The following is a 26,286-nucleotide window of genomic DNA, read 5'->3' on the forward strand; positions in this document are numbered from 1 at the left end:
TAGTTGTCGGGGTCAAGTCACCAATGCAGGCAATCAAGCCACGGGGCCAGCTATCGGGTTTGGACGCCGTCTGTAATCAGATCAATGTGCGAAACCGCTTTCATTCGGCTATAGGAGCTTATTACAGGAATCACTTGTACGACTGTACTGGCCCATGTAGGCTATACATATCAATGCAGAAAAAGCGCCTATCGGCCTTTTCGTGAGTAGAAAGAAGCAGCATCGTCCAATCGGGTCATTATCGGTGGCAGATCTCATGTGTGCGATATCCTCAATACCCTGCGCGTCTGACACTCTTTCATGAATTCGGCTGACCGGCGCTACGAGCAATATGGTTCCTGTAGCCCGCGAATCGCGTGATAGATCACTTCAACCTTTCCCTCTACCGGTCTTAACATCGGTGCCTTATGCTGCGCATGATGAAGGCGCTGGCATGCGGCGAACCAATTCCTATCTAGGACGAACCTTAGAGCTTGGATGTCCTCAGCGGGACTCAATCCGGAATTTGCAATATCGATCATGTCGTCGTTGCACGTGTGTCGTGGGATTGCTGCGCGATCAACAGTCCGATCACTGTTGCATTGCAGCCAAACTCTGCCATTGCCCGCGTTCCACTAGCGCCGTGTGGCATGTGGCATCGTGAACCTCTTCCCGCCCGCGCCGCCGCCAACACCGTGAGGCCGAGATGTTTCGCCACCAGCACAAATCACTCAACCGGAAATCAAGGGCAATTCGCCTCGGTGATGATCGTCGGCCATGTCAATCAACTAGACCCACATGTAGTATCGCTAGCATTGGTCGTAGTATAGTGAAATCATGCGGCTGCAGGGCCTCCGAAGCTATCGTCTGGGGCCTGGCGCGAGGCACGGGATGTGTGCACGTGAGACGCTCACTCTTCGCATAGGCGAACAACCTGCTGATGATTGATCAGACAATCAGCTTTGTCCAGAAAGGGACAGATACGTGTCGTGGGAGGCTGAGCAAAGCATATATAAGTGCTTGCATCTTCCTGACACAGTTCCTGTTTTAATCATCAATCAATCAACAAGCCCTCAATACCACAACACCACTCCAACCACTTCCAACCCACTCAAACCAAACATCAACATGTCTGGCTGCGGAAACTCCTCTTGCTCTTGCGGCAGCTCCTGCTCCTGCGCCTCGGGCTCCTGCTCCTGCTGTATGTTACTACCACCCATCTTTGACCGATGATGAAGACCACGAATATCTAATACTCATTCCAGAAATGTCTCTCATGACAACTCCCTCTAAATGAGCGACTCGGCCCTTCAATCGTCATCATCAACTGTCATCGACAACTCAAGAACCCTTTTTCAAGAATGATGGGCTTCATTGCATAGTGGAAATCGGGAAACTCTGCATCCTTTAAGTATATTCAAGTGACGCAGCCGAGTGGGGGTTTCCGCGCTTATGGGGACTGGTTGAAGGGTTGGCATCGGAGCGATTTTGAGCAAATATGAGAACATTCCAACGAACCAACATGAATCATTATTATCACTTTTTGACGAGGTCGTAAGCATGTTTTGTCGAGTGTGAGACGCCGAATATTCCCGAGAACATTACTGTCGATGTCATCCTGTTGCGCACCGGTATATCGCACATCAGCCGTGACGGGTCCACACACGAGTACAGCTCGCCAATCGTGGACATTTTCATCTCGTCCGCGAAATCAATAGTATTTGGGACTGAGCTCCTACAGAAGTGCGATCCTACCACATGCATCGATGCCTCTGCTGCACGTCATCTCCACCCTTGGGATCCTGTTCGACAATTTCCGTCTCTTCGCGATCGAGGCGGCGGTTCTCGCGGTAAATCCAGACACTCAGCGTGATGCTCAATGCCACCACTACCAAACAGGTGGCGGCGCAAACCCACAGACCGGCACGGTAGTATGGTTTGTCGGTAGAGGGGAAGACGTTGGTGCCTGTTTTGAATTGTTCGTCAGCTTTTTCGCTTGTTTCGTCGTACGCATCCACACGGCAGGTTTTGTGCTGTTGTTAATGCATCGTGGGAAATACAGAGAGCAAGGCATGTGCCGAAGATAGAGGTTTGCGCATGGCGCGCGCTCTCTCTCTCTCTTTCCCTGCATCACCGGAAGGTGAGGAAGAAGCGAAAGTGAAGATGGCACTGACCTAACAACGGCCCACACTGCCCGATGAATCCCAAAATCACATATCCTCCCGATCGCTTACTATCGCTCGCGTGGATATTCGCCGTCCACGCCAAAAGCAGCGCGACCGATGCGAAAATCAACACGGACAAAAACGTTGAGAAATACCGCGGCGCGGCCGTCGTGGTCGTCGCGTTGATGATGAAGCCGATCGCCGCGAGCGAAGCGGCCAGGGCGACAAACGGACCGCGCATCCTGTATTGATCAGACAGCCAGCAGAAGAGGATGATGACGAAGAAGCAGAGGAGGTAGGGAGGGGCTGAAAGGCCGTTCGATTGAATTTGGGAGAAGGCTCCCATTTCGGAGATGATGGTCGGGAGAAACAATGGGAGCGAGGCGAAAGAGACGTTGCTGGAAACATAGTCAGCACCTACAAGTCCGCGTTCATCGCCTTTCTGTCTCATCTTCGGGGAGCAAGATTTGGGAGGCACTCAATAGTTGGCAAGGGGGCGCGATTCTTACCAGCAGAAGTACATCAGACCTGGAATGAACGACTTCGGGTCCCTGAATGCCGCGAGGAACTCGCCAAAGCGCACACCACGCTCGCCTTTCGTATCACCGGCATCGGTCTTCTGGTTCTGGCCCACCATGTGAAGCGCAACTTGACGTTGTCGTTCGTTGAGGAAACGCGCATTGGTGATGCTGTCTGGGATGTAGTACCATGCCAGGATCGCCACGACGCAAGTAGGCAGACCTTCGATCAGGAACAAGATACGCCACGGCGCGAGGGCTCCGCGGATTTGGCTAATGCCATCTGTGAGTTTTATACAGTCAGCTTCAAGCCGCTTCCTGGGGGGGGTTTCTCAAAACATTTTGTTAAGAACGCAGAAGATGGGCCAATCAACTCACATGCCAATGCGCTACCGTAAGCATTTGCCATGGCCGCTCCAGATATAAACACTCCGTGTCGGAAGCCCACTTTCTCCCGCGGATAGAAGAATGTCAAGTATAGCGGCACACCGGGCCCAAACATGGCCTCCGCGATACCCAACAGGAAACGACAGACGATCAGACCCGCCCAGCTGCTCGTGGCCGCCTGGACCGTCGCGATCGTGCCCCAGAACAGCACCGTCAAGGCACACCACTGGTGGGGCTTGAATTGCTTCCACCCTGCAATCGTCCATTGGAAGAGAATGTACGCGATGTAGAAGACTGTGCCGAGGAGCGAGTATCGGTTGCCTGAGAGGTCGATGTCGTTCTCCATGCCGGCGAGCTTAGCATTTCCCAAATTGCTCCGGTCGAGCACAGAAAGGGAATAGAGGAAGAAGAGGAGTGGGAGAAGATGCCAGTCAAGTTTGCGGATCAATGCCTGCTTCTCGGCTTCGCTTGGTATGGGGACGTGATCCATGTTCTTCTCGTCGTCGGACAGCACTCTTTCGAAGTGATGCTGGATCTCGGGCTGCCCCTTGTCGAGATTGGACGACATCTTGAGCTTGTCTATTTCTCTCGGGCGAGCTGACAGGACGATTGGGGCAGGAAGCGGACGGGCAGCGCGAAAGACTCGCAGGAAGAATGTCTGGTCTGATACTTCCAACAGGAGACCAAGGACAGGTCAGCACCTAAGGACCTGTGTCGTCACGACGCAATCTGACGTGAGGTAGAAGAAACGGAGATATCGCGAACAAGATAGAGAGGCAAAAAGTTCGCGATCATCAAAACCTTCTTTGTAGTTCCGTCACCAAAATTTGTCGCTGTGGGTAAGCACTACGAAGATCGCGTTCGAACGTGCATGCGAGCGAGCGGCAGATCTTATACGTTTTCCGCAAAAGTACGAACGAGCACATGGATGGGTCATATCGTGCACTTCGCCATTTCGTCCAGCTACGGGGGAAAATGTACAATGCACGAGGTCAGGTCGGATGGCATCTCCGGGAGGCACTGGTTCAACTTCGGCTCGAATGCACCAGAGATTTGATGGGCGGGAAGCTTGAGCTGAAGGGCACTGCCTTTGAACGACCGCCTTCTTGGATAAAAGCTTGTCGTGCTTGTCCATGTTCAGACTATAAACTAAGGAAAATGGCGTGAATGGTGAGTTTCGTTGGTGGGCAAATGAGGGGTGCATGTGATGCTGTTTCTGGTCAAGCAGGGCCTCCATGGGAAATGCCGATCTGTCTACCCGTCTGAGATCTCGCAATTGTAAGCGCGTTGCTCTGATGCATGTTTACGCTCTGACGTTTCCCACAAGAGCGGTGTCGTTACGTTTTTACGTTTCTGCTTGCATTGTCGTTGTGCATTCACATCCTTCCGTCCGGACCTTCGGTAAGTGAAGGCTCCGTCGGAAACATGACGAAGCGCCAGGTGGAAAAGATGAGTCGTCGTGGTCCAGCTCCCACCATTGGGTATATGGTATTCGTACTGTAGACGTGTACGTGCATGCTTACCCGGCTGATCCGGCCGGGTAAATCTATGGAGACATTTTAAGCTTTGGCGTCGGACTATGAGGGAGAAACGAAGCTTGGTTGCTCCACTGTCCTAATAATGATGGCTCGGATGCATGCGCCGTTCTACAGGTCTCGGAAATAAACAATGGTACAATGTCGCGGGACAGTTCCTCGAGACGAAGGCCGTCCTTTGCCTGTCAGCCTAATCCCAATGTCCCATTGATTGTGTTCTATGGAAAGTCAAGCTTCGGTGCCATTGGCTTCGGTGCCAGCCTCACGAACGCCCTGGCGTGAGACTCCACTAACGACAATGCATTGAACTTGGTCACATTGTGGAATACGAGCCTCCTTTTCGAGGTCATGCTCGTCACAAGTTGCCGCGTCTGGTCAACGAATCTAGACTCCGGTGGACGCGGCGACAACGCAACGGGTAAAGTCCCAAAGCCTCGTGTTAAGACATTGGCCACGAGGCTCGTCAAATTTGATGCAGACGGCATGCTATTATCGGTGGAGGCACACACGGGATGGTGCACTGGACCTAGTTTCTCGAGAAAAATGGAGACTCAATTCTGCAAGCCGTTACGAATTCACTCGACTATCGGCGCCGCGGTCGTCATCAATTAGCCTTAGATGATCGGGTATCGCGTTTCAACACGTAAATTTAATGTCGCTGTGAATAATACCGGCAGAGAGGATTGCGAAGTGACTCGTATCTATTTCCATTTGCCCGAAACGTGCGCGTCCAACGCCACTGATGAAGAAGCGCCCGCCCAAATAGGGAGCGTGAAAGAAAGCCTTGGAAAGAAGTGGATTTTCCCGAGTCTCAAATTGTCGCCGAGTTGACCCGTCATGAATCATATCAACATGCCGCAATCTGACTACTTTCTCTGCCAAAGGATGAACGCTATCGAGCAGAAATGCAGCTTAGGCACAATGGCCACCTCCTCTACCGTCTCCAGCGCTCGTTGGCAGATCATTCGTACAAAAGAGAGCAGTTTTTCGGCCTGGGTCCTCAGATTGAGACATCGTCCCAGATGTGAAGATGTGAGCACAGCTTGATGACATCTGGGCTGTTTACAATAAGGCGATAGCCACCAGGCGCACATCGAAGCAACAAAACAAGTGGTTCTTGGTATTTGCGCCAGAGTCGACCACAACGACCGATTGGCGTTTTTGGCGGATCTCTCGACGCTAAACAAGCCGCGTGGCCCAACAAGAGTCTGGGAGGAAGGTCATCGGGATTGCTGAAGGGCTCACTGTCGCGGACAACAATACTTCGGGCGAAATGTATTGTTACGTCGCTCGAACTCAGAGAGTGATATAGTGTTGACAAACCAGGAGTCCCTATCATAGCTCCTCGTTCTCTTCTGTCTTCAGACTCACAGGGGGCAGAAGCGATGGTCCCGGCGTAAATCCGGACTGTGTGACACCCGTAGAGTCATTTCCATTCGACGTGGAATTTGGAGCATTGATGCTGCTGAACGCTTCAGGTCCGGGAAATGGCTTCAGGCCGGGCAGAGGTTGCTCATTTTTTACACCGGTGAAGCCGTTGAGGTTCGGCAGTACGCCAGCCTCCGCATCCTGGCTTGCATCGGTGGAAGTCGTCAGAGCACTGAGTCCTGGCGACATGCTCGGTTTGTGACTGCCGCCAAAGGACCCGTTGAGCCCGGCCACGCTTGCTCTATGACGCTTGAATGGGCTGCTGATAGTATCGCTGGTCTCGGGAAGAACGGGTGCCGACTCCGGAGGTGTACCTGCCATTACGGAGGTTGAATTTGCAGATTGAGGAGTGCCGGCGCGAGATTCCTCAGTCTTTAGGTGAGGAGATTTGCGGATCGTTGCGGGGTCATTCTCGGGCTCTGCAGAATGTGCTCTTTTCAACTGTGCAATCAAAATGTCAACCTCCAATAGGGGAATCTTTCCACAAAAGTGCTTACCTTGATCTTTTGCACTCCGTCTGCAATTTCTCCTTGCCGCCTTGCGTCCTCTGGTGATAAGTGTAGACCGTCGTCTTGTTTCGATTCGCTCTCCTCGATCGTCTTGGGTAAGCGCGCTTCGTCATCGTCATCGTCACTATCCATAGTGTCGGCAGACTTGTCTTTCCGCTTCGCTTTGCGTTTATCATCGCCGGTATCACGGTAGCCAGAGTACCCGATAGTGCCATGGGTCTTCAAAGGCCCAAACTTGGAATAGTCAGGCCCTGGTCTTGACTTGGTCGCCTTGGCGGTGTTGTTCACTTCTGGGGTAGGAAGAATGCCCATCTTTTGAAGCTGTTTTTCGCCACGGTAGAAAAATGTGAACACAGCATACGGTGTCTCTGGCGGATCTAGCCCGGTTACAGTTTGCGTACTGATCGACTTTGGATCCAATGTTTTGGGCTTGGCGAAGCTTGTTGTATGATCAATGTCTTCGTTGTTCTGATCCTGTTCCATGCCATCTTCGTCCTCATGCGCGTCAAATTGCGGAGAGTATTCACCGCGTTTGACCTCACCACTAGCGAGTACGCGATACAACGCAACTTTGATTTGACCGGCGGCCTCGGCCTCAGGAGGCTCGTCTCCAGAGTCGGAATCGGTCGAGAAGAATCCAGCGTCATCCGGGATGTCTTGAACCGGTGAACCGCCAACTCCTCCGTAAGCGAGGACATCATTCTTGGTTGACCGTTTTTGTTTGCTGTCACCATCCGAATCATCACTGTCCTGTAACGCAGCTTGCTTCCTGCGCTTCTTCTCCAACCTCCTTTGGCGTCGTTCGATTCGCTCAGCTTTGTGCTTGCCACCTTCCAAGTCCAATCCGTTCAACCACCTCTCCAAGCCGACTTCTCGAAACAAGAATTCGCGTTCAGCAAGACCGCCACCTTCCGATTCCGGGACTCCGACCCACCTGGAGTTTACCCATGTTTCTTCACCGCGCCGTAGTAGCGTTGCGACCTCCTCTTTCTGACGGCCGTCGAAGTAGATGTATGCTGCAATAGTCTCATTCGGGCTGGTAGTTCTAGGAATGTAAGGCGGGGTCATAGCAGTCTTGCTTCCATTGCTCGTCAGTCCAGGCAATCCGCCTACGAATCGTGGTTGTGGGTATGGGTCCTCGGGTGTTGGTTTAGGAGTCGAATACGGTATGTTTAGTCCTGGCGTCAGCAGTGTGATTGAGATTGCGAAGGTCGACTGTTCCGGGAGGCCGGTTGTAGAGTCGGACGGGACCTTTGCTGGTGGTACTGGTATGTACGTTGTGATGCGGGATGCGCGAGTTTGCTTCTGGATGGAAAATTCGGAAATCGGTCCATCAGGCGTGTGGATACTGACCGCAAGGCCCTTAAAGCAAGGCATCTTGCGATCGACCCTCGAAGGGTGTTACAACTTTCGGAAATGATGTAGCAATGCAGGAGAGCGGTCAAGTGGGTGACGCAGATGGCCGGAGCAGCTAAATACTGCAGCACACCCACAATCTCGACGCTGTAATGTTTATTCGGTGAAAATGGACGCTTGCAAGAGACTGTGCAATGCTGACGTGACGAAGCGAAGAATGTTCCGAAGAGATGTGCTTCACAGGTTGAAGTTCACGTGCTTACAGGAATGGAAGAGCAGCCGAGAGAGCTTCATATTTGACGCGACGAGCCAATCACGATTTGGTTGGCCCGCTGCGGGTCTCTCTTCAGGCACATTTTCATTGCCAGCACACATGCCCAGGTGGTCTACACCAAGTACACGTCTACTTGTGCACCTCCTTCTATTGTATCACCGTGATTGTTCATAATGCAGGACCGACAAACGTATTCCACTCATCGAGCTGTTTGCCGGATCACAACCATAATTCCAATCGGCTCACCGGGCTGTTTGCTCACGCATGATACCAAAGGCTAGCCTGTCCGCCGCATTCGTGGCAGCGCGAAGAGAGGGGTACAGAAATACCTGAAGACAACACACAGGCGTCATAAATTTATTATATGTCCCATTTCTGCCTGATGGTATCCCAATATTCCCATTGTTTTCCAATTGCTCTGTAATTACGCTCGAAATATTTGCATGCATTGAGATCGATCAAGAGAAGAGACCTATCAGAATGCCCGAATCACGATCTCGAGAACCACTGGTATGGATCGATTGCGAGATGACAGGGCTCGACATATCCAAAGACACTATCATGTCGCTCGCGTGCTTCGTCACCGACTACGAATTGAATATGCTTGACGAGACTGGATACGAAGCTGTCATCTACCATTCACAAGAGCAACTGAACGGCATGGGAGAGTGGTGTCGCGATCATCACGGTGCATCCGGCTTGAGTGCAGCGTGTCTGGCTTCGACAACCACTGCTGAGCAGGCCTCAGACGAACTTTACCAGTATATTCTCAAATTCGCGCCGGAGCGTAAACGTGCCTTGCTCGCAGGCAACACTGTCCACGCCGATAGAACATTTCTCGCCCAGGAACCTTGGCGCAAAGTCGTATCTCATCTTCACCATCGCTTACTTGATGTCTCTGCCATCAAAGAAGCAGCGAGAAGGTGGGCGCCGGAAAATATCTTGAAACGTTCCCCAGGAAAGGCTGGCAAACATGAAGCCAAAGCGGATATCCTCGAAAGTATTGCAGAGGCAAAATATTACAAGAAAGTGTTCTTCGCGCCGGATGAGCAATGAAATTATCGAAAATTTGTCCTCTCATTGCATGAAGATCGTGATCGTACGAGTTCGTCCTGTATATCAACATGTAATGATTTTTGGAAGACGTCCACAACATTTGAATATCTGGAATGGGTATGGTAATCCATAACAAAAAAATCCCTGGAAAGTCGTCATTAAGTTTATGCTGCACTCACGCCATGGACCGGAATAACTTACGAGGTTCACGGATCGATTCATTTTAATGTAATCCACATGCGTTTAGAAAACCACACTACATCTCGCGCGATCGGAAAGGTCACTCAATAAATCATGGAAATGTGACAAACCCAAAAGTGTAAGCAATCGTCATGAGGCACAGTACTTGCAACTAATTAGATCAAAAATATTCGTTGACAGCATTTATTTGTTGATGCAACCTGTTTTGAATATGAGCGCCGAAAGTGTCCAGACCTTGTTGCGTCTGCTGTCGCAAGAAGCAAAAATTCCATTGGCAACAGCCCTCTCCAAGATCAAAGAACTGCAAGCAGCTGGACTCGGTAGTGCAGATGAGATCGCGAAAACCAAAATCGACAGCTTAAAGACGATTTTCGTCGACGAGAAAAAATCAAAGCAAGTTCTATCTGCAGCTAAGCGAGTGGTGAAGAAACGAGCTGCCGCTGATGACAATGTGGATGCCAAACCAGCTGTCAAGAAGAGAAAGCCCGCAGATAGCCTCTTCGAGACCAGCGAAGAGCTGTCGCCTGCGGCCATCGAAGAATCGCTGATCCTGCCAACAAGTGATCTCTCCGAGGATGGATTATCAGATGTGGTACTGCACACCAACCGAGCGCCACTTGTGTTGGCATTTGTCGTCACACTACTCAAGCACACCATGCCTGGTCAGCCGCTATCGAGCCGATTATCCTTAGCACAGGCATATGTGAGCATCACAAGTAGATCGCGCGCCGTCAGTCTGGGCATCGAAAGCGGTAAAAGTGCGGAAGAGGAAGGGTTCGGCGATGGTCAACCTGTTGTGACAATCATGGGAAAGGACATCAGAGTTATTCGTCGTTACGACTACGATTGGAACAGCCCACCGCAAACGACAGAAGTAAAGAACGAGCCGTCTGAAAATGAGAAGTCTGTAACTCTACCGCCGAACAATGAGGAGCCGGCTTTGTGGGCTCTCGACCTCGAGGCTCGCAAAAGCTTGAGCACTTCGATTTCTCGATCAGAAGGCGCTGGCACACCCAACATGCCCATCTTCACGCCTCAATCCGCCAGGAAATATTTGCTCAAATCATTCTCTTCAGCTCCTGAAGAAGCCTCTCATACTCCGCCGAAGAAGCTTACAGCTGCAGCGAGATCACAAAGCAATGGACTCAACCTTGGCAAGCTCCTCAGATGTCTAGATATTTTGTACGATTCTTGGGCATCTTCGCTGAGTCCCACGCAACTGAATGACCGCACGTGGTCATGGTACGCGAAGGTTCGGCCATCCGTCGAGGAGGGTGTCGCTGGATGGGGCGGCAAAAATCAGCTGAAATTGGCCGATATCCTTTCCTTGCGGTCTCGTTCTTGAAATGGCATGGCCTGCTCGTGGGACCCGGCAGACTTCTAATTCTCGAGGCTATTCAGGTACCCATTGAGCCAAGTGAGCGAGACTATTGCACGTCACGGCATCGGTCTTCGCCAGTATCTCAAACAAGTCGTTTGATGGTTGGTCATTGAGGCGCTCGATTTGATCCCGGCCAGCCGCAACCTCGCGATCGACCAGGATTGCTTTCCATCCGGCATTGCGCGCCCCGATAACATCGCAGCCATAATCATCTCCGATGTAGAGAGCAGGCCACATGGGACGGTCGAATTTGTGCCCAGTGTCACCATCTCGGCACTTGAGAACTTCCGAGACCAGGCCTTGCGCAGCTTCAAAGATCCTCTTATTGGGCTTTTCATGGCCGACATCGTACGACATCACCGCAAAGTCGACATCGTTTATTTCGCTTCCCCCAGTGGTCGTTGGCCCGGTCCCGAATCGCAAAGAGCCTACTCGCATCCCCAGCGATGTCAGAATATCCGGAACTCGGTCATCTGAATTTGTTATCACACCAACGACGAGGCTGGCGTTATTCTTTTTCGCATAGGCCCTGAACTTGTTCAGAAGTACTTCCACGTCAGGAAACAGAGTGTACCCATCGCCGCTACGAAATCGATTGAGCAATCGGGGCACAAGCTCTCTTGGTAGTTCCGAGTCAGGCACAGTCAATGGTCGAAAGGTATTCTGAATGACCTGTCCGATCGAAATAAGCATTGCAGACAAGGCGTATATACAAGGTCGGAACCTACGTTGGTCCACCACAGCTCGGCATTGAGACCATTTGCTTTGCCGTAGTTGGGATTCCGTTTCGATTCTTGTTTGAATGCTAGATACCATTAGCCAATCGCTAACAATGAGAATACATATCCCTCATCGGCTTGCCTGTTTTGAACGTTCGCTGAATATCCTCCGCATCAAAGCCTCGCATCCCCAAGGACTTGGCGATTTCATCGTATTGTCGATGTATAGGCGCTCGGGGCTTGAACAGTGTGCCAAAGGCGTCGAAACACAGCAACAACGTATTTCTTCTTGACATCATGAGCTATGTACTTCGTGCAATAAATTTTGATGACGTAGGAAATAAACGCGAATCTAGTAGTCATTTACGCGTTATACACTCTTCGAGAAACACTCGATTAGGGTTTGAAATAGTGTTGTTTCACTGAACAGTACAGCGATCGGTGCTCATGCTGTGCTTGGACAAAAGAATCACATGAGATTATCGCAGCGGCTTGACTGTTGATCGGATCTAGACGATATGGAGCGCAGAAGAAGAGAAGCATAATTCATCGATTGGTACAAAAAGTTGTGAAGTGGAAATCAGCTTCCCCTTTGAACGCCCGGCTAAAACAATCAAAACAAAGGAGGGAATCGAGAGAACACGGGATGGAGAAATCTCGACTTGCGCCTACGCGCGTCCTGCATGGCTCTTCTTCTTTTTCTTTTCGGGCGAGTCCATGACTTTTCGATGTCGATGCATCTGCGCAACTTTCCAGCGCACGTAAAGCAACAGCGCGTCCTTGCAGACGACGAACAGGCATCCTCCGACGATGCTGCGTGCCCATTGCTGTTGCAGGAAGCGACGGGGCAAGAGTTTGTACCCAAATCGAGCTGATGGAATAGGCGCAGTAGTCCAGCTTCTGGGCAGTACAAGTTTGAGCGCCTCGCCTGCAATGCCGGCGATTGTTGGAAACAGTAATGCGCCAATGACGGTCTCAACAATGGCCGTTGGAGAGAAAGAGAGGCGACGCTCGCCTCCAGCGGCGGCATTTCCTCCAGGATTTGGCACACCTGCTTGTTGTTGCGGAAGTGGTGGTGCGGCGGGTCGCTCGGCTGCAGCTGGTCGTTCGGCTCGTGGAGCCACAGCTTGCCGTGGCTCAGGGCGATTAGCTTGTACGTCCGGACCTGGTGCACCTGGATCTTCTTCAGCTCCCTCTACAAGTACCGCTTGTGCGCCCCCGTTTTCTTCCTCCAGGAAATCATCGAATATGCCTGCATCGATTCTCACTTCGAATATGTTTCCCTCTTCGGCTGGCTGTGGAACGGGTTCATCGGCATTGGCGACCGCATCTTGACCTCTTCCGTTGGCGGTCGAATCCTGGTCTGCTCGTGGCTGTACCTCTCGCAACCATTGCTTTGATTTCTCTGCCCAGACTTTCTCGTAGTAGAAATTGTACAAAGACCGAACGTAAGGCAAGACAGCGAAAGTGAAGCTTGCCGTTGGAGGCCACTGTCTGAAGTCCAGAGCCTCGCTCGGTGAGTGTGCTTGTGATGCGAAGAAGACGATAGGCACCATTGGCAGGTAGCTATCGGCGAGGTGCGTTCGGGAAAGGATCAACAATGGGCTGATAAGTGGCAAGCCGACATGGACTCGCCAATGGGCGAAATTGTTGCGCACGATGTTCAAGATCTGCTTCGATGTGTCTGCCGTGGAACCAACGAAGACGTCAACAGGTGCACGGGTAAAGGCAGATGCCCATGGACCGAGGATACGATAACCATCCTGGGGACCGAAAACTGCGTAGACTGAGTGTACACCCCACGCAGTACTGCTAGTCCAAAGAACTCCTCCGAGGATCATCATAATACCGGGGAAGCTTGCCTTGTCCGCCAGGCGTTCAAGCGCATTGACTGTGTCCACGACTAGATTCCTCGGCCTTTCCAACTTGATCTCTGCTTTGCACTGTGGACATTCGATTTTCGGTGCAGTGACGCCTCCTCTTTGTCTAGCGCTTTTTGGCGTCTCGATGTCGGCGATCCAGTCAAGCAAACACTCCTCATGTGCTTGCAAGGCACATGGGCACGGATCGCGCCATGGTGAAGTCTCTGGAGTGTCCTCGGTGGAATCTGAGAAGCAAATCCAGCACTTTTTGATTGAAGGGTCGTCGTTGATATTCAAAGGCGGTACATTTGTTCCTATTTGTGGTTCCTGATCACTTTCGAGCCTGGTCTGCTGGTTCGCATCGTTCGATGGGCTATTCTCAAAAATGGTCTGGGAAGCTTCGTGCTGAGTATCTGCGGGTGATTCATGTGATGTGGGCGCACTTGTCGATGATTGCTCTGGCGAAGATCTGCGCTGTGACGGCAGCTGAACCGGTGCCGAGGCCATGCTGAGTGGTGGAAATGGTTCACAACTCCGAAATACCACAATCTCAAAACTTGGAAGGGATAACGAGCGATTTGAAGCGAAGAGCGAAATGGCCAGTTCGAATGACGAGTGCTTGGAAAGATCGTGTGGTGGGCAGGAGATGTGCGGCAAGTTCTTGGTGAGATGCTCGTGCGATCTCGACGGGCCTGCGATGCTGCGTCAGGGCGCAAGTTCCGGCCAGGCGTGTGAGCGTCGGCAGTCAGTGACGTCGCGTGCGCCATATATTCACCTCCACCATCTCTCCACGGCTCTCATCGTTACTCATCATTCGTAATGGCGCACAGACCCTCCTCTTCTCTGTCTATCTCTCTCTCTCTCTTTCTCGCTGTACCAAACGCGTCTGAGGCATGACTGCTGCCCCAGGGCGCGTTTCTTCTTGTGACGTCGTTGATGCCTACAGTGAATTTGGTCCTTTCCATCTCTCAGCGAGTCCAAAATATTACCCAGCTGGGCATCTGGGCATTTGTTATTACTCACTCAAGGCGGTTACAGACGAATGTGTGCTGCGTAGATCGTTAAATTGCCCTTCACATGCATCGAATTCTCGTGTGGCGAGAAACCACAAATAATACAACACATCACAGACCTCTCACCATCAAGTGCAGCCCAAAGTCTGCGTCGAGCGTAACAGTGACTCTCGAACCCTGCGCACTTGAAATCAGTTCATGTCTGGAAGCCGATCCGTACCTAGGTAGTTGCGATCATATGCCAGAAATGGTCGGCACAAACGTATGAACACTGCATCACATGTTTATGCCGTTCGTCTTTCGATAGCCTCTACGGGACATCACCGCGCTCATGGGTTGAGGACTGTGTCCGGCCCTGACAAGTATTTCACACCGCAGAGACAGTATGGCAGAACCATCAGTGGCATCGCCGGGACCAGCATCGCCCACAGGACCCATGTGCGAATCATCTGATGTTCGAATAGTCGAAGACATGGACATGGAAAGATTCGAACAGGATGACGAGGCAGCACAGATGATCGCGCTAGCTGCAGACATACGAGACCAGGACGATATTGAGAGAGACATTGGTCGCCAGGCAGACCAGCTACTATTTGAGCAAGCAGATGAGAGGGACCAGAAACGCATGGACAAGACGCAAAAGGAGAAAGACCGACTACAGGGCCTAATACGCAGGGCGCAGGCAAAGCTGACCGAATTTGGGAACAGCACTACGAAGAACAAGTATCGAGCGGAAATTGAGCAATACAAAGGGCAAATCGCCACTCTCGATACCGACTTGGAGCAAATTCAAAGTCGTATGAATGCCCGTCGAGCAGGCGCTGATGATGACGCTGGTGCAACAACCACCGAACAAGCCGCGAGTAAACCAATGTTGGGTGAAAGCAGGCGAGAGTTCCTGATTCGCACTGGCAAGATTACTCCATTCTCCAAACAAGGCAGACAACTTTTGCGTGCATCTTCGAGCCTTGGAGATGTGCTCCTCGATGCTGAGAACGAAGACGACGGCAGTCAGAATGAGGATGACGACGAAGAGAGCTTTACAGGTGCCGAGGCTGGCCAGATGTCTCATCAGAATCTGCTTATGCCAGGCTTCGATCAGGAGCCTTCTACAGGAAATGTTCATCCCCAACCCGATGCCGAGGACGACGCTGCGCTTGCCCGACGCTTACAGGACGAAGAATTTGCCCAGGAAAGACCTGCAAAGAGACGACGTCTTCAAAACAGAGAACATGCGCGTGTAAAACGAGAGACCGCCGAAGAGTCCGGCGAGGAATCGGACGCCTATGTTCTAGAGAATGATGAGGGAGAACGAGCAGACGAGGATGATTTCGAGGGAGATGACTCGGCCGACGACTCTGCTCTAGTCACAACACCAGGCAAGACACGCAAGCGGAGAACCAAGAAATCGTCAACTGCCATTGATGGGAATGAAGAGGAAGATCTGGCAGGCATCGATGACGGTAATGAGGAAGTCTATCAAGCGCGACTCCAAGATTGGGTGGGGCGACGGAAGATAGCTAGGTCTCGAGCGAAAGAGAACGAGATAGCTACTAATGACGGGGATGGTGACGCAGACGATATCAATGACGAGAATGCTCAACGAGGCACCCAAGAGTGGCACATGCCTCATCCCACCAGGACCGATGCGGTATTCGAAGGCGGTTTTGCTATTCCAGGCGACATCTATCCTTCATTGTTCGACTATCAAAAGACCGGTGTTCAATGGCTTTGGGAGCTTTACTCGCAACAAGTTGGAGGCATAGTGGGTGACGAAATGGGTCTAGGGAAGACAATCCAAGTCATTTCCTTTCTCGCCGGACTTCACTATTCGAAGAAGATCACGAAACCCATTATCGTCGTCTGTCCGGCGACTGTAATGAAGCAATGGGTCAATGAGTTCCATCGCTGGTGGCCGCCGCTGAGAGTGTCCATTCTGCATTCTTCGGGAAGTGGCATGCTCGACGTTGGACAGGAGTTGCGAATCGAAGATGATCTCCATGAGGTGGGATATCGTAGGAGAGGTACACAAGCGAAAGGTTACAAATCTGCGAAACGTATTGTCGATCGGGTCATTCGCAATGGGCATGTTCTAGTGACGACTTATTCTGGCTTGCAAACTTACGCTGAGCTATTGATACCGACTGACTGGGGGTATGCAGTATTGGATGAAGGTCACAAGATCCGCAATCCCAACACCTCTATCACGATATACTGCAAGGAGCTGCGCACACATAACCGGGTCATCCTTTCCGGAACTCCTATGCAAAATAACCTAACCGAGCTGTGGTCTCTGTTTGACTTTGTATTTCCCATGCGACTAGGAACGTTGGTCAACTTCAAGAGCCAATTTGAGATCCCAATCAAGCAAGGTGGCTACGCAAGTGCATCGAATCTTCAGGTCGAGACTGCCATGAAATGTGCCGAGACACTGAAAGATACAATCGCGCCATATCTGTTGCAGCGATTCAAGGTGGATGTCGCTGCAGATCTTCCTAAAAAGAGTGAGCGAGTCTTATTCTGCAAGCTCACAAAATTGCAGCGGGATGCGTACGAATGGTTTTTGGGCTCTGAGGATATGAAATCCATCATGAACGGCAAACGGCAAGCGCTTTACGGTATTGACATCCTTCGAAAGATCTGCAATCATCCCGATCTTGTCGAGCACAAGACGCTATCCAAAAAGTCAAGCTATGCGTATGGCGAGGGGAGTAAGTCTGGTAAGATGCAGGTAGTCAAAGGTTTGCTCGAGATTTGGAAACGACACGGGCACAAGACACTTTTGTTTGCACAGCACAGGATCATGCTTGATATTCTGGAATTATTCATCGCGAAGATGCCCGGATTCAAATTCCTTCGCATGGATGGCAATACCTCGATCAAGGATCGCCAGACACTTGTTGACCGATTCAACACGGACCCTGATCTCCATGTTTTCCTTCTCACGACCAAGGTGGGTGGCCTAGGAGTGAACCTCACTGGCGCCAACCGTGTGATTATCTACGATCCGGACTGGAACCCTTCTACCGATATGCAAGCGCGAGAACGTGCCTGGCGACTGGGTCAAAAGCGAGAAGTCGAAATTTATCGATTGATGACTGCTGGCACCATTGAAGAGAAAATCTACCATCGTCAGATCTTCAAACAGTTCCTCACCAACAAGATCCTTCGTGATCCAAAACAACGGCAGACTTTCCAGCTTCGGGATCTGCATGATCTGTTTACTTTGGGCGATGCGACTGATGGTGAAACGGAGACCGGCACGATCTTCAAGGGCACCGAGGTACAGTTGTCTGGATATCTGAAACCAACGTCTGACCAAAGTTTACCCACGCCACCCGATGACAAGCAAGCAGTCAGAGACGATGCCACTGGTGAGGCAGCAATGAATGACATCATTGGCATCTCTCGACATGAGAAGTTCCACGACGAAGCAGAAGATGCCGCAAATGCATCCTCTGCAGTAGATGGCGGAGAGTCATCCGATCGAATGCTCAACTCCATCTTCGCCCGAGCAGGTGTACAAAGTGCCCTCGAGCATGATGCCATCATCAACGGCACCAACCGGACTATCACTGCTGATCCCGCCATGATCGCTCGAGAAGCGAAAAAAGTCGCCGCCGAAGCCGCGCGCGAACTCCAGCGTGCAGGCGAGATCGCCCGAACCCTACCCGCCGGTGTGCCGACATGGACCGGACAATTCGGAACAGCCGGGCGGCCGCCCTCACCACCACCTCGCCGCGGAGGCATGAACATCGGGCGTGGCGGTCGCGGAGGCGGAGCTGGCCCGTCTTCCGTCGCGCTCCTTGCAAATCTCCAGTCCAGACAAGCTGGGACAACCGCATCCTCTCGAGGCGGCCACTCATCCCACGCCCTTGCGCGTGCCAACGCCGCCAATCAACCCAAGGGCAAGGATTTCCTCGTGCTCATCCGAGACTATCTCGTCGCACAAGGCGGGCAGGCCTACACACAGATGTTGATCGACCACTTCAATCGATTCTGCGGCACGCCGCAGCGGACTTTGGAATTTAAGGAGATGTTGAAGAGTATCGCTGTGCTCGAGAAGGGCGGACGTGCGCGAGGGAAATGGAGACTCAAGGAAGAATTTCGAAGTTCGTTGTGAAATGTGCCTCTTGTATAATATCCCAATGAATGTAACACCGTTCGATAAAGAGGTTTTCTTATGGACATGGTGCTACTTCCATTAAATTTGTCAAAGGCGCTGGTAACAATCTTCTCAATGCGACAGGCAGGAAAAAGTATGGAAAAACCTGGCTTTCAATGGACAAAATTCAACAAATACAGGACGACAGTCATCGAAAGATCTCTTGTCGGTGTGCACATCTGAAGACCATGTTGAAGCCCACAAAAGGTGTGGAGATTGGGTCATGATTGTTGCTAAACTAGAATTTGGAATTGAAGAAATACCCACAAGGTCCTGTTTACGAAATGGTCGTCTCTGCCATGAGGTGCACTTTCGGCCTTGTTGAACGACAACTCTGAACCAACGACGTCGAGACGTACAAGCAGCTTCCAAGTACCGGATGAAAAGCGCATCCTAAGAAGTTCGAGCAACAGCGGTGATCAGGCTCAAGTCCTTACCGAGCATGATTCTCACACTGCCGGCTTAGAATCGCCGCTAGACGGGCGCGTTTCTTCAGTACGCTGTCGTTTCTGTTGTGGCGAAGTGTCGCCTGTGGCAAGTGGGGGATAGGTCGTTGCAGCATTTGGTTGTGTCTCGGCGACGGAGACGGCCGCGGCAGCTTGCAATTGACTGATTCCGTCATGACGTGACGTGTCTTCACGTGCAACCACCGGCGCAGGAGGCGGTGGTGCATGTTGCTGCTGCTGTTGCTGCTGCTGCATTTCGCGACGTAGTTGCTGTTCGGCACTAGCATTCGATACCTGCGCTGGCGCGCCAGCGGAGAGGTTAATGTGTGAAGGCGCAGGCGGGAACTCGGTCTGGTTGTCCAGAAGTCGTGCTTGGAGGTTGAGGATGTATTCGCGGAGCTGATAATTTTCATTCTGCAAAGCCTTGAAGCTTGACTCCATCGCCTGGAATTCGTCGAGGTTTTTCTCCAGCTTCTTGATATAGGTCTCTTTGCGTTGTCGGAAGGCGCGCTGTCATTGACGTGAGTCAGTGGATGAATGAGGATTCAATTATCATCTCCGCATTTACCTGTGCCGCTCTGTTCTGCGCCGCTCTCTTGCTAGTGGATAGCTCTCTCTTGCCCTTCGGCGTGCTCTGGCTCATATCTTCGTCCATGGCATCACCGCTTGGATATGACATGCCATCGCCTGATACGTTGGGGTCAATGTTGGGATCATGAGGACTTGACGCTTCCCCGTTGTGATACGAATCTGCCGGCGTCGCATTCGCAGGATATGGTGACGGCGCTGCGCCGGGCGTAGCTGCTCCTCCGTGTTTCATGAGGTGCTCTCGTAAACCTGGTGAGTATCGATGTTAACGTTTCATCTCGCGGGGACAGACAAGGCGCGTGTCGCGTTGCAGACATCCCAGCGGAACTGTCACACTCACCCCTCAAGAGGGCACCAGCCTGGGGTTGTTCCTTTTGCGCCTTCTGGTCAGCAATGTCTTAGGTTGTTGCTATCAAGGCACGCTTACTTGTGCACGACCTGTCGACATGTTGTGATCGAAGACGATGCGCGTTGGGGCGCGAGACCGTTATTGCCCTTCGCGACAACGAGAAACCTCGGACGACCTCTGACTTCGCGCTCAAGACAGCGCGACGGCGATTGATGCGCAGATTGTATGCGACAGTTGCACGATTGTAGGACACCGAAGCGGGCCTGCGACAGGCATATCAGCCAACATCTTTGGCAATGGATGCGACGAGCACGTCGGCTTTAGCGTATGCGACCATTGTCGCTGGCGAAGTGCATTCAAAGAATGTGCGCGGAGCATCGGCGAAGCAATACTGACCTGAAGTCGACGATGGTATCCCCGTACTGGTAGATAAACCTTGGGTCGGCGTGAACGTGATGAGTGAGCAGTGACTAATGAACTCGGGAATGGATTCCTCAGGGCTGCTGATGGGCAGGAGAAGATTCATAAGCAGCTGCAGGAAACTGGACTGAACGCGGATGGCGGGGGAGGAACGAGGACTTCGACAAATTGTCAACTCTTGTCACGTGCATAACGCATTTGTCAGCCGCTCAACATCATGTGGACGTTACTTTTCTTGGGGCGGCGCCCGAGCCGTCGCGTGCGCCGTGTTACCGCATGCCTTCCTGGAGTTATTATTCTGTCCACTTCATCGGTTCCACTTGGACGCTGCCGCTGCATAAACGAGTAGGCGCCTTCGTCCTGTAGTACAGCTTCATGTCTTCACATTATCCACAAACTGCAGTGTATTGTCATGTCGTCAGCAGTGCTCTCCGGTGTGCACTTAATTGTCACCAGCCCTAATGAGATCTGCTGGGAGGCGTGGATGTGAGTCATCAATGAGATGCGGTCGTGGAAAGGAGTCATATCCGTGGTCCTCGCTGAGGCCGATCTTACTCCCGATCACTCCGAGTGTTAGGTCTACTTGTACAGCACGCCCATTGCTCTTGAAATTGTTCGTTGAACCCTTGGACGTTTTGATCGAACCATAATGGAAGCAGACTCGGAGCTCGCCAGCGCCCTCCGGCGACACGAGTCGGTTGCGACTCTATATCAAAAGCGCATGGTCAAGGAGTTTATAGAGATCGTGCGAGCAGATTTCTCATCACGACCAGTAACCCTCAGTGACGAATAATGATTGTCATGGGGCAAAGATGGAATCCAGCGAGAGGGATATAACCTGGAGGGCGCGATTTCTCGGTGCGTGCACCGGCAGGCTCTGTTCAGCTTTCCCTTCGACCTTGGCCCAAATCCGAGTGCGGCCGAGCGGGTTGGACAAGTCTATTATAAGCCTCCCGAATGCTTGGCCGATGCTCTTCCGCCCCTCATCGATACACCGCTCTCCGCTTCGGGGCTTTGTTCTCATGAGGAACGGCTGAGTGAGAGCTTGCGCCTTCAGGCAGGGAAAACGGGAGTCCTGCCCGGCTTTCAGCCTCCTAAAGATTGGCTCGAACTTCTCAAGATAGCGCACAAGGTCTGCGGTGCCGGACTGCCCTGTTACCAAGATTGGTACATCTTAAGAAGACCACTACTCATGGAATCGCAATTCTGAGACGATGAACTCAGGGCGCAGCACCTGAGCGACAAGTTGCACCTGGAATTAGCAGCTCACTTCTTGATAGGCCGTGAGTAGCGATGGACAGACGTATTCTATGTCTTCGCTCGGCCCAAAGGCTCTGCCGACGACTCCAAATGGCGAATACTCTAATATCCTAATCACGAAAACTCGAGGTTCAATACCATCGCCGAGTACATGAACGAAACGAGTGACTGGCCAGAAGAACTGTGCTTCAGCGAATCTTTCTGGACCGTTCTCAAATCTTCCACCTTTGCCGGAAGACACGGCGATTCACCGTGATGGGCATACAGGCTCATGACAAACCGAGCAATGTCCATCATCAGTATTCTTGTCAGCCGGATGGTCCGCTGGAGGACTCTAACCGTGCAACGCGCCGGTTCACATGGACTGGAATATAGAAAGCTATTCAATTGGACGGGACACCCCAAACATCTACGGCTCGATTGGGTGAAAGCCTATAAACACAAATTTAGGGGATTCAAGCGAGCGGGATACAGGGCATAAAAAGCAAACTACCGCTGCGCACGTAGTATCTGCAATCTCTAATTCATAATTTCCTCTCCAATGGATTATTCTCCAGCACAGCGGCAAACAATACATTCAGCGACATCGTCTTATACGAAGCGGTCCTTCAACACTAATATTTGAGCAACTCCCACTACACCCTTAGGGACTCTTTCCTCTAAGCGGATGCGTCCCGGTCGTCGGACATGCACAGGTACCTCGATGCAAGCCACACATGTACTCTTCCAGGCACTTCGAGTGATCGAGCCTGCGGACTCGGCCCAGGTCGCTACGTGTTCGTGAGCACGAATACAGGCGCTGTGCCAGTGTCGCTCGCGCGCTGGTTCAATGAGAAAAAACTAGACAACAAGTGCGACGCGGACATGGCCACGCTGCCCATGCGCTATTTGCGTGAGAAGACTCACCTGGACGAGGTTTTGGAGATGTCGTGATCAGGAACTTGATTAAAGATATATTTGCATGGGTCGTGGGATACCAGGCGATGCGTCCGGATTATTCGCGAAGACATCGCTCTTGTTCGACACCGGATACAGGATCAGCGAGACGTGCGCGACGAAATCCATCACTATCAATGCGACCCAGCCTAAGGCTAATGCGGTGGCGCAAGCGGTTACTAGTCAAGTCAGTTGCGTCCGTAGCGACTATGGAAATCATCCTACCGCTTTCGGTGGCATCAATGATTGTGGTCCACCATGAAGAGATTCAAGGGACTCGGGAGGGGAGCTTCAGAAATATTGAACAGCGTTGCTGGAGACTCGCTTTCGCTTTTCGGGGCTCGCTGTGGAATGAACTTATTTGTGTCAAATATGAGAATGCTACCGCAATTTCACTCCTTTCGCATCGTTCAATCGTTTGTTTTCATTGCGAGAGTTCTGATGGTGAACGTCCATCGGAGAAGACAACGCGCTAAACTCTGTTATAATTAGCGTCAACCAGAATTGCCGTTCTCGATCAGGATTGCCGCGCATCTGCCGCCTCGAGATAGACGCGTTCAGACCGCCTTAGGCACCATATTTGAAGGTCAGGTGCCGGAGCATGGGATTTCCATTGTACCGCACTGCAAGAACGAGTCATTCCTCACGTTATACCAACTATCGCGTAGCAAAAGAGCTCTGTGGTGCAGGAACTTGTGTTTGACGCGATTTGCCTCTCGCTTGCGCTTTAATAAAAGTCATTTCTCAAGGTTGCTACAGAACAACGTTGTGATATCAGCTCGCCCAACTCCGAATCCTCTCTTAGCCACAAGTTGAATGCAAAATGATGCACGCCGGCCAACTCCCAGAACACCGCGCTGTACAGCTTCCCAGGAATGCAATTTCTATCAATACATAAAAAACTCCGGCCCAACCGCAATACCAATGCGGACCAGTTGAGGGCACCCACACCGTCCAGCAGGCCAAGGTAGGATGTGAACGACTAACCACGGAAACTCTTGTGAGGCAAGTCGAAATAATCAAGGCGAGCTTGCGGTGAGCAATGAGTGTCACGGCATGATTCTATCGAGTATCACATGAAGTGTACACATGTTCAGAGCCAGTGGCCACCGATACCGCGGCGTTATGCTGGAAAGCAGATAATCCGCATATGGTTCGACTTGGCTTAGCGCTATGTGGTGGTCGTATGAGACTTTTGATGTCTCGACGACCGATCGCGATCGATCATTGCCACAAGAAGTTACTCCGAAGGATGGTAACGTTGAGCCACATCGGTAGAATTCCAGCACCAAGCTTGCCATGGGCGAATCGCTCGGCTCCATGTGCAGCGTACGATTAGTCATGCGTGCTGACCCATCAGATTGGATGCGCAGCAATCTGGCGAAGGAGTAGATTGAACCTGGAATCTTTGTTCTGAACGATATCCGGGGTCAATTCGTTCAGATATGCGTGACCGCCCCATGAGTGATATGCCAATTGGTTCTCATACATGGAGCCGGAGTATGCAGCCTGTTGGTCGCGTAGAAGTGCGATCTCTTCAGCACTGATTTCATCGTGCATGTATTGCACATTCCATATCTCCCAAAAAGGCCAGTAGAATATTGGAGGTGAGAGAGTACAAATCAGGTCCTTATGTTGGATCTGAAGCTGTTTCGGCATCAAGACAGAGTGATGGTTCCATTTCGTCGAGTCAAAAGTCCGGTAGCTGTCCTGCCAAATAGAGATGAACTCGCTGCCGGCACGAGCTAGAATGACTGCATTGCACAGTCCATATCGATCGCCGCCTTCGTGTCCAAGTAGAACGTCGCGTGGATTAGTAAGCAAGTCTTTGAAAGACCTGAGCATGTAGACATCCGTATCCAGATATATTCCGCCTTCTTCTGCGAGAACTGCAAGCCGCACAATATCCGATTGATGGGCGAGGGCCAGATCCGAAAGCCTATAGCCATGAGGTACCGCGATTTCCTCTCTTTTCAGTTGAGCCAGTGTTACATGTTTTCGTATCTCTTTAAACCAAGGATTTGTTGTGTTAAGATCAAAATGATGGATTTTAATCTCGTCCGGCTTCGTACGTAGGAGAACCGATTTCATAGCCAGAAAGGTTGAATAGGATAGCTCATATTGCGCGCCCGGGTCTGAAAGGAGGACGTAGTGAATGATGTGAGGTATAGGTTTCTTGCCTTCCAGATCATGTGCGGCGCGACAGAACTGCTCTTCCTTCGTTTCATTCCAGTCCCACCATTGTGCTCGATCATACGGCCAGAGGCCCTGGTTTAGTCGAACAAGGACGACCTGACCATGGGTTGTGAGCGAGTATAGATACAATATTGTTGCGAGAAGTATTGTGGCAAGCGCCGCAGTACGCCAGCGGAATCGCATCGTGAGGGAAAAGAGGGTGTGAATCGTGACTTCGAGGCGGAATCCAGCGGTGTTCGACGATTACGGGCCTGCGCACATCGTGCGCGTGCCGTCGAGAATAGTGCGCAAGACGAAAAGACCAGCTTCTCGCAATTTTGGGAACAGGTCTTGGATAATTCCGAGCCTGTGCGCCTCTCGGAAGGACAGCTACGCATGCAGCGGCCGCGCAGATGTAAGCATCGTGAACAGTGCCTTTACAACGTTGGTCACTTTTCCGTGGCCATTGTAAGCCGCACCACCACCATCCCCTGTAATCTCACCAGGGTCCACTTTCGGACGCGGCAATGCGCCCATACGCGTCGGCGACTGATTTGGGCTCTCCGCGACCAAATACTGTGATAACAACAAGAGCAGGGAGATAAATCCTTATGGCTATGCTCTACATTCTTCATCGTTACGGAAACAATATCCTTGCAGCTCATTGACCGATTATTTCACACCTGGGCAATTTTGAGAGGGAGATAAGGCCAGTCCCACGTCTAATAGGTAACTTGGTTTCCACGGGCGTGCCAGGTCTCGTTCAAATTTCATTGCTACCTAGGTACTTTACGTGTTGCCAGGGCTCACCATGCTGCACCAATACCTCACTATGTCAAGGTCCTAGCCTGGAATCCTGCTACGATCAATGAAGACAGAGTTGCGAAACGCAGTCACGTGCCTTCACTTGTATGTGACTGACATTTACGGCCATGGGTACGGAGCTGTTGTAGGTGAGCTGTACGAGCCTGCGGTCGCGTACACTTGAGTTCAAGGTGCATGCATCATCAGTCTGAGGGCACTGAAGTGTCCCGATTGGTTCACTATACACCACGTACAACCTTCCACATTGCTCTCCGCGTGGTACAATGCATCAGATCCACCCCCAGCGAGCTGGTGGTCTCTCTCTCACCTGATGCCGCAGTCGATGGATGTACATCTACCACAATCCAGCAAACTTGAGCTGCTCCTAAGTCCACATGATTCGAGCGCCAGTGAGATAGTGATCACGAAGTCGCCGACACATCACCCTGTCTCATAAAACCGACATCAATAATAACTCATAACATATTGGGAAATCCGAATTGGCTGTTGACAGAACCCAAACCCTACATCAACCCTAGGAGGCAGCATAGTCAAAGTCTAGTACAGCCCTGGAGGGCAACGTGAGCCCTGCACGACGTAATCACCCGTAAAAAGGGTACGTATACACGCATGTTCGGCTGGAATGTAACGATGCTGGACCAGTGAGGCCACGGCCAAGAGCACAAGGCTGAGCACGCATACCACGAGCGTGAAATCATTCGCCACCATAGCACGGTGTCATAAAATCAGGATCGAATCA

The 26,286-nt window shown here is 51.6% G+C and overlaps 11 protein-coding genes across 11 annotated transcripts; 5 read left to right on the forward strand and 6 right to left on the reverse strand.

Moving 5' to 3' along the window:
• Positions 1–127: 127 nt before the first annotated feature.
• On the forward strand, positions 128–730 carry K489DRAFT_115491 (uncharacterized protein). The gene is made up of 2 exons (XM_033598928.1): positions 128–260; positions 328–730. The coding sequence occupies exon 2, from the start codon at positions 332–334 to the stop codon at positions 641–643; it is 312 nt and encodes a 103-aa protein (XP_033463449.1). The 5' UTR covers positions 128–260; positions 328–331; the 3' UTR covers positions 644–730.
• Positions 670–1,290, forward strand: K489DRAFT_115448 (uncharacterized protein). The gene is made up of 3 exons (XM_033598927.1): positions 670–880; positions 932–1,180; positions 1,245–1,290. Coding segments are annotated over exons 1-3 (315 nt in total). The 5' UTR covers positions 670–816; the 3' UTR covers positions 1,247–1,290.
• Positions 1,291–1,730: 440 nt separating this feature from the next.
• On the reverse strand, positions 1,731–3,539 carry K489DRAFT_386762 (MFS general substrate transporter; the record flags this gene model as incomplete). The annotated part of the gene is made up of 4 exons (XM_033606258.1): positions 1,731–1,945; positions 2,154–2,542; positions 2,654–2,945; positions 3,041–3,539. 4 exons carry the CDS (start codon positions 3,537–3,539, stop codon positions 1,731–1,733), a joined length of 1,395 nt encoding a protein of 464 aa, XP_033463451.1.
• A 2,380-nt stretch (positions 3,540–5,919) lies between these two features.
• On the reverse strand, positions 5,920–8,127 carry K489DRAFT_392617 (uncharacterized protein; the record flags this gene model as incomplete). Its single annotated transcript, XM_033606745.1, has 3 exons — positions 6,510–8,127; positions 6,139–6,453; positions 5,920–6,075 (listed from the first exon to the last, which is right to left on the reverse strand). The coding sequence occupies exons 1-3, from the start codon at positions 7,896–7,898 to the stop codon at positions 5,920–5,922; spliced, it is 1,860 nt and encodes a 619-aa protein (XP_033463452.1). The 5' UTR covers positions 7,899–8,127.
• Positions 8,128–8,302: 175 nt separating this feature from the next.
• Positions 8,303–9,356, forward strand: K489DRAFT_376829 (ribonuclease H-like protein). Its single transcript, XM_033604006.1, has one exon. It carries the CDS (start codon positions 8,632–8,634, stop codon positions 9,205–9,207), a length of 576 nt encoding a protein of 191 aa, XP_033463453.1. The 5' UTR covers positions 8,303–8,631; the 3' UTR covers positions 9,208–9,356.
• Positions 9,357–9,619: 263 nt separating this feature from the next.
• K489DRAFT_313021 (uncharacterized protein) lies at positions 9,620–10,753 on the forward strand (the record flags this gene model as incomplete). The annotated part of the gene is made up of 1 exon (XM_033600904.1): positions 9,620–10,753. One exon carries the CDS (start codon positions 9,620–9,622, stop codon positions 10,751–10,753), a length of 1,134 nt encoding a protein of 377 aa, XP_033463454.1.
• A 24-nt stretch (positions 10,754–10,777) lies between these two features.
• K489DRAFT_115534 (HAD-like protein) lies at positions 10,778–11,991 on the reverse strand. Its single transcript, XM_033598929.1, has 3 exons — positions 11,651–11,991; positions 11,518–11,594; positions 10,778–11,461 (listed from the first exon to the last, which is right to left on the reverse strand). Exons 1-3 carry the CDS (start codon positions 11,805–11,807, stop codon positions 10,802–10,804), a joined length of 894 nt encoding a protein of 297 aa, XP_033463455.1. The 5' UTR covers positions 11,808–11,991; the 3' UTR covers positions 10,778–10,801.
• On the reverse strand, positions 11,892–13,996 carry K489DRAFT_115539 (uncharacterized protein). Its single transcript, XM_033598930.1, has one exon. It carries the CDS (start codon positions 13,875–13,877, stop codon positions 12,177–12,179), a length of 1,701 nt encoding a protein of 566 aa, XP_033463456.1. The 5' UTR covers positions 13,878–13,996; the 3' UTR covers positions 11,892–12,176.
• An 859-nt stretch (positions 13,997–14,855) lies between these two features.
• On the forward strand, positions 14,856–18,506 carry K489DRAFT_392622 (uncharacterized protein; the record flags this gene model as incomplete). The annotated part of the gene is made up of 1 exon (XM_033606746.1): positions 14,856–18,506. The coding sequence occupies one exon, from the start codon at positions 14,856–14,858 to the stop codon at positions 18,504–18,506; it is 3,651 nt and encodes a 1,216-aa protein (XP_033463457.1).
• A 491-nt stretch (positions 18,507–18,997) lies between these two features.
• On the reverse strand, positions 18,998–20,030 carry K489DRAFT_407162 (uncharacterized protein; the record flags this gene model as incomplete). The annotated part of the gene is made up of 4 exons (XM_033607336.1): positions 18,998–19,504; positions 19,563–19,831; positions 19,923–19,953; positions 20,010–20,030. 4 exons carry the CDS (start codon positions 20,028–20,030, stop codon positions 18,998–19,000), a joined length of 828 nt encoding a protein of 275 aa, XP_033463458.1.
• Positions 20,031–23,903: 3,873 nt separating this feature from the next.
• Positions 23,904–24,638, reverse strand: K489DRAFT_313146 (glycosyltransferase family 32 protein; the record flags this gene model as incomplete). The annotated part of the gene is made up of 1 exon (XM_033600914.1): positions 23,904–24,638. The coding sequence occupies one exon, from the start codon at positions 24,636–24,638 to the stop codon at positions 23,904–23,906; it is 735 nt and encodes a 244-aa protein (XP_033463459.1).
• Between the last annotated feature and the right edge of the window lie 1,648 nt (positions 24,639–26,286).

This window comes from Dissoconium aciculare (assembly GCF_010015565.1).
Source record: "Dissoconium aciculare CBS 342.82 unplaced genomic scaffold K489scaffold_2, whole genome shotgun sequence".
NCBI classification, from domain to species: Eukaryota; Fungi; Ascomycota; class Dothideomycetes; order Mycosphaerellales; family Dissoconiaceae; genus Dissoconium; species Dissoconium aciculare.

Bases quoted from the DNA above. Each gene is read 5' to 3' on its own strand.
- K489DRAFT_115491 (XM_033598928.1), top strand. From the start codon at position 332: ATGGTTCCTGTAGCCCGCGAATCGCGTGATAGATCACTTCAACCTTTC.
- K489DRAFT_115448 (XM_033598927.1), top strand. From the start codon at position 817: ATGCGGCTGCAGGGCCTCCGAAGCTATCGTCTGGGGCCTGGCGCGAGG. The intron at 881-931 runs GTGAGACGCTCA...ATGATTGATCAG, and splicing joins GAGGCACGGGATGTGTGCAC to ACAATCAGCTTTGTCCAGAA.
- K489DRAFT_376829 (XM_033604006.1), top strand. From the start codon at position 8,632: ATGCCCGAATCACGATCTCGAGAACCACTGGTATGGATCGATTGCGAG.
- K489DRAFT_115534 (XM_033598929.1), bottom strand. From the start codon at position 11,807: ATGATGTCAAGAAGAAATACGTTGTTGCTGTGTTTCGACGCCTTTGGC. The intron at 11,595-11,650 runs GCAAGCCGATGA...AATGGTATCTAG, and splicing joins TCAGCGAACGTTCAAAACAG to CATTCAAACAAGAATCGAAA. The intron at 11,462-11,517 runs GTAGGTTCCGAC...TCGATCGGACAG, and splicing joins CCGAGCTGTGGTGGACCAAC to GTCATTCAGAATACCTTTCG.
- K489DRAFT_115539 (XM_033598930.1), bottom strand. From the start codon at position 13,877: ATGGCCTCGGCACCGGTTCAGCTGCCGTCACAGCGCAGATCTTCGCCA.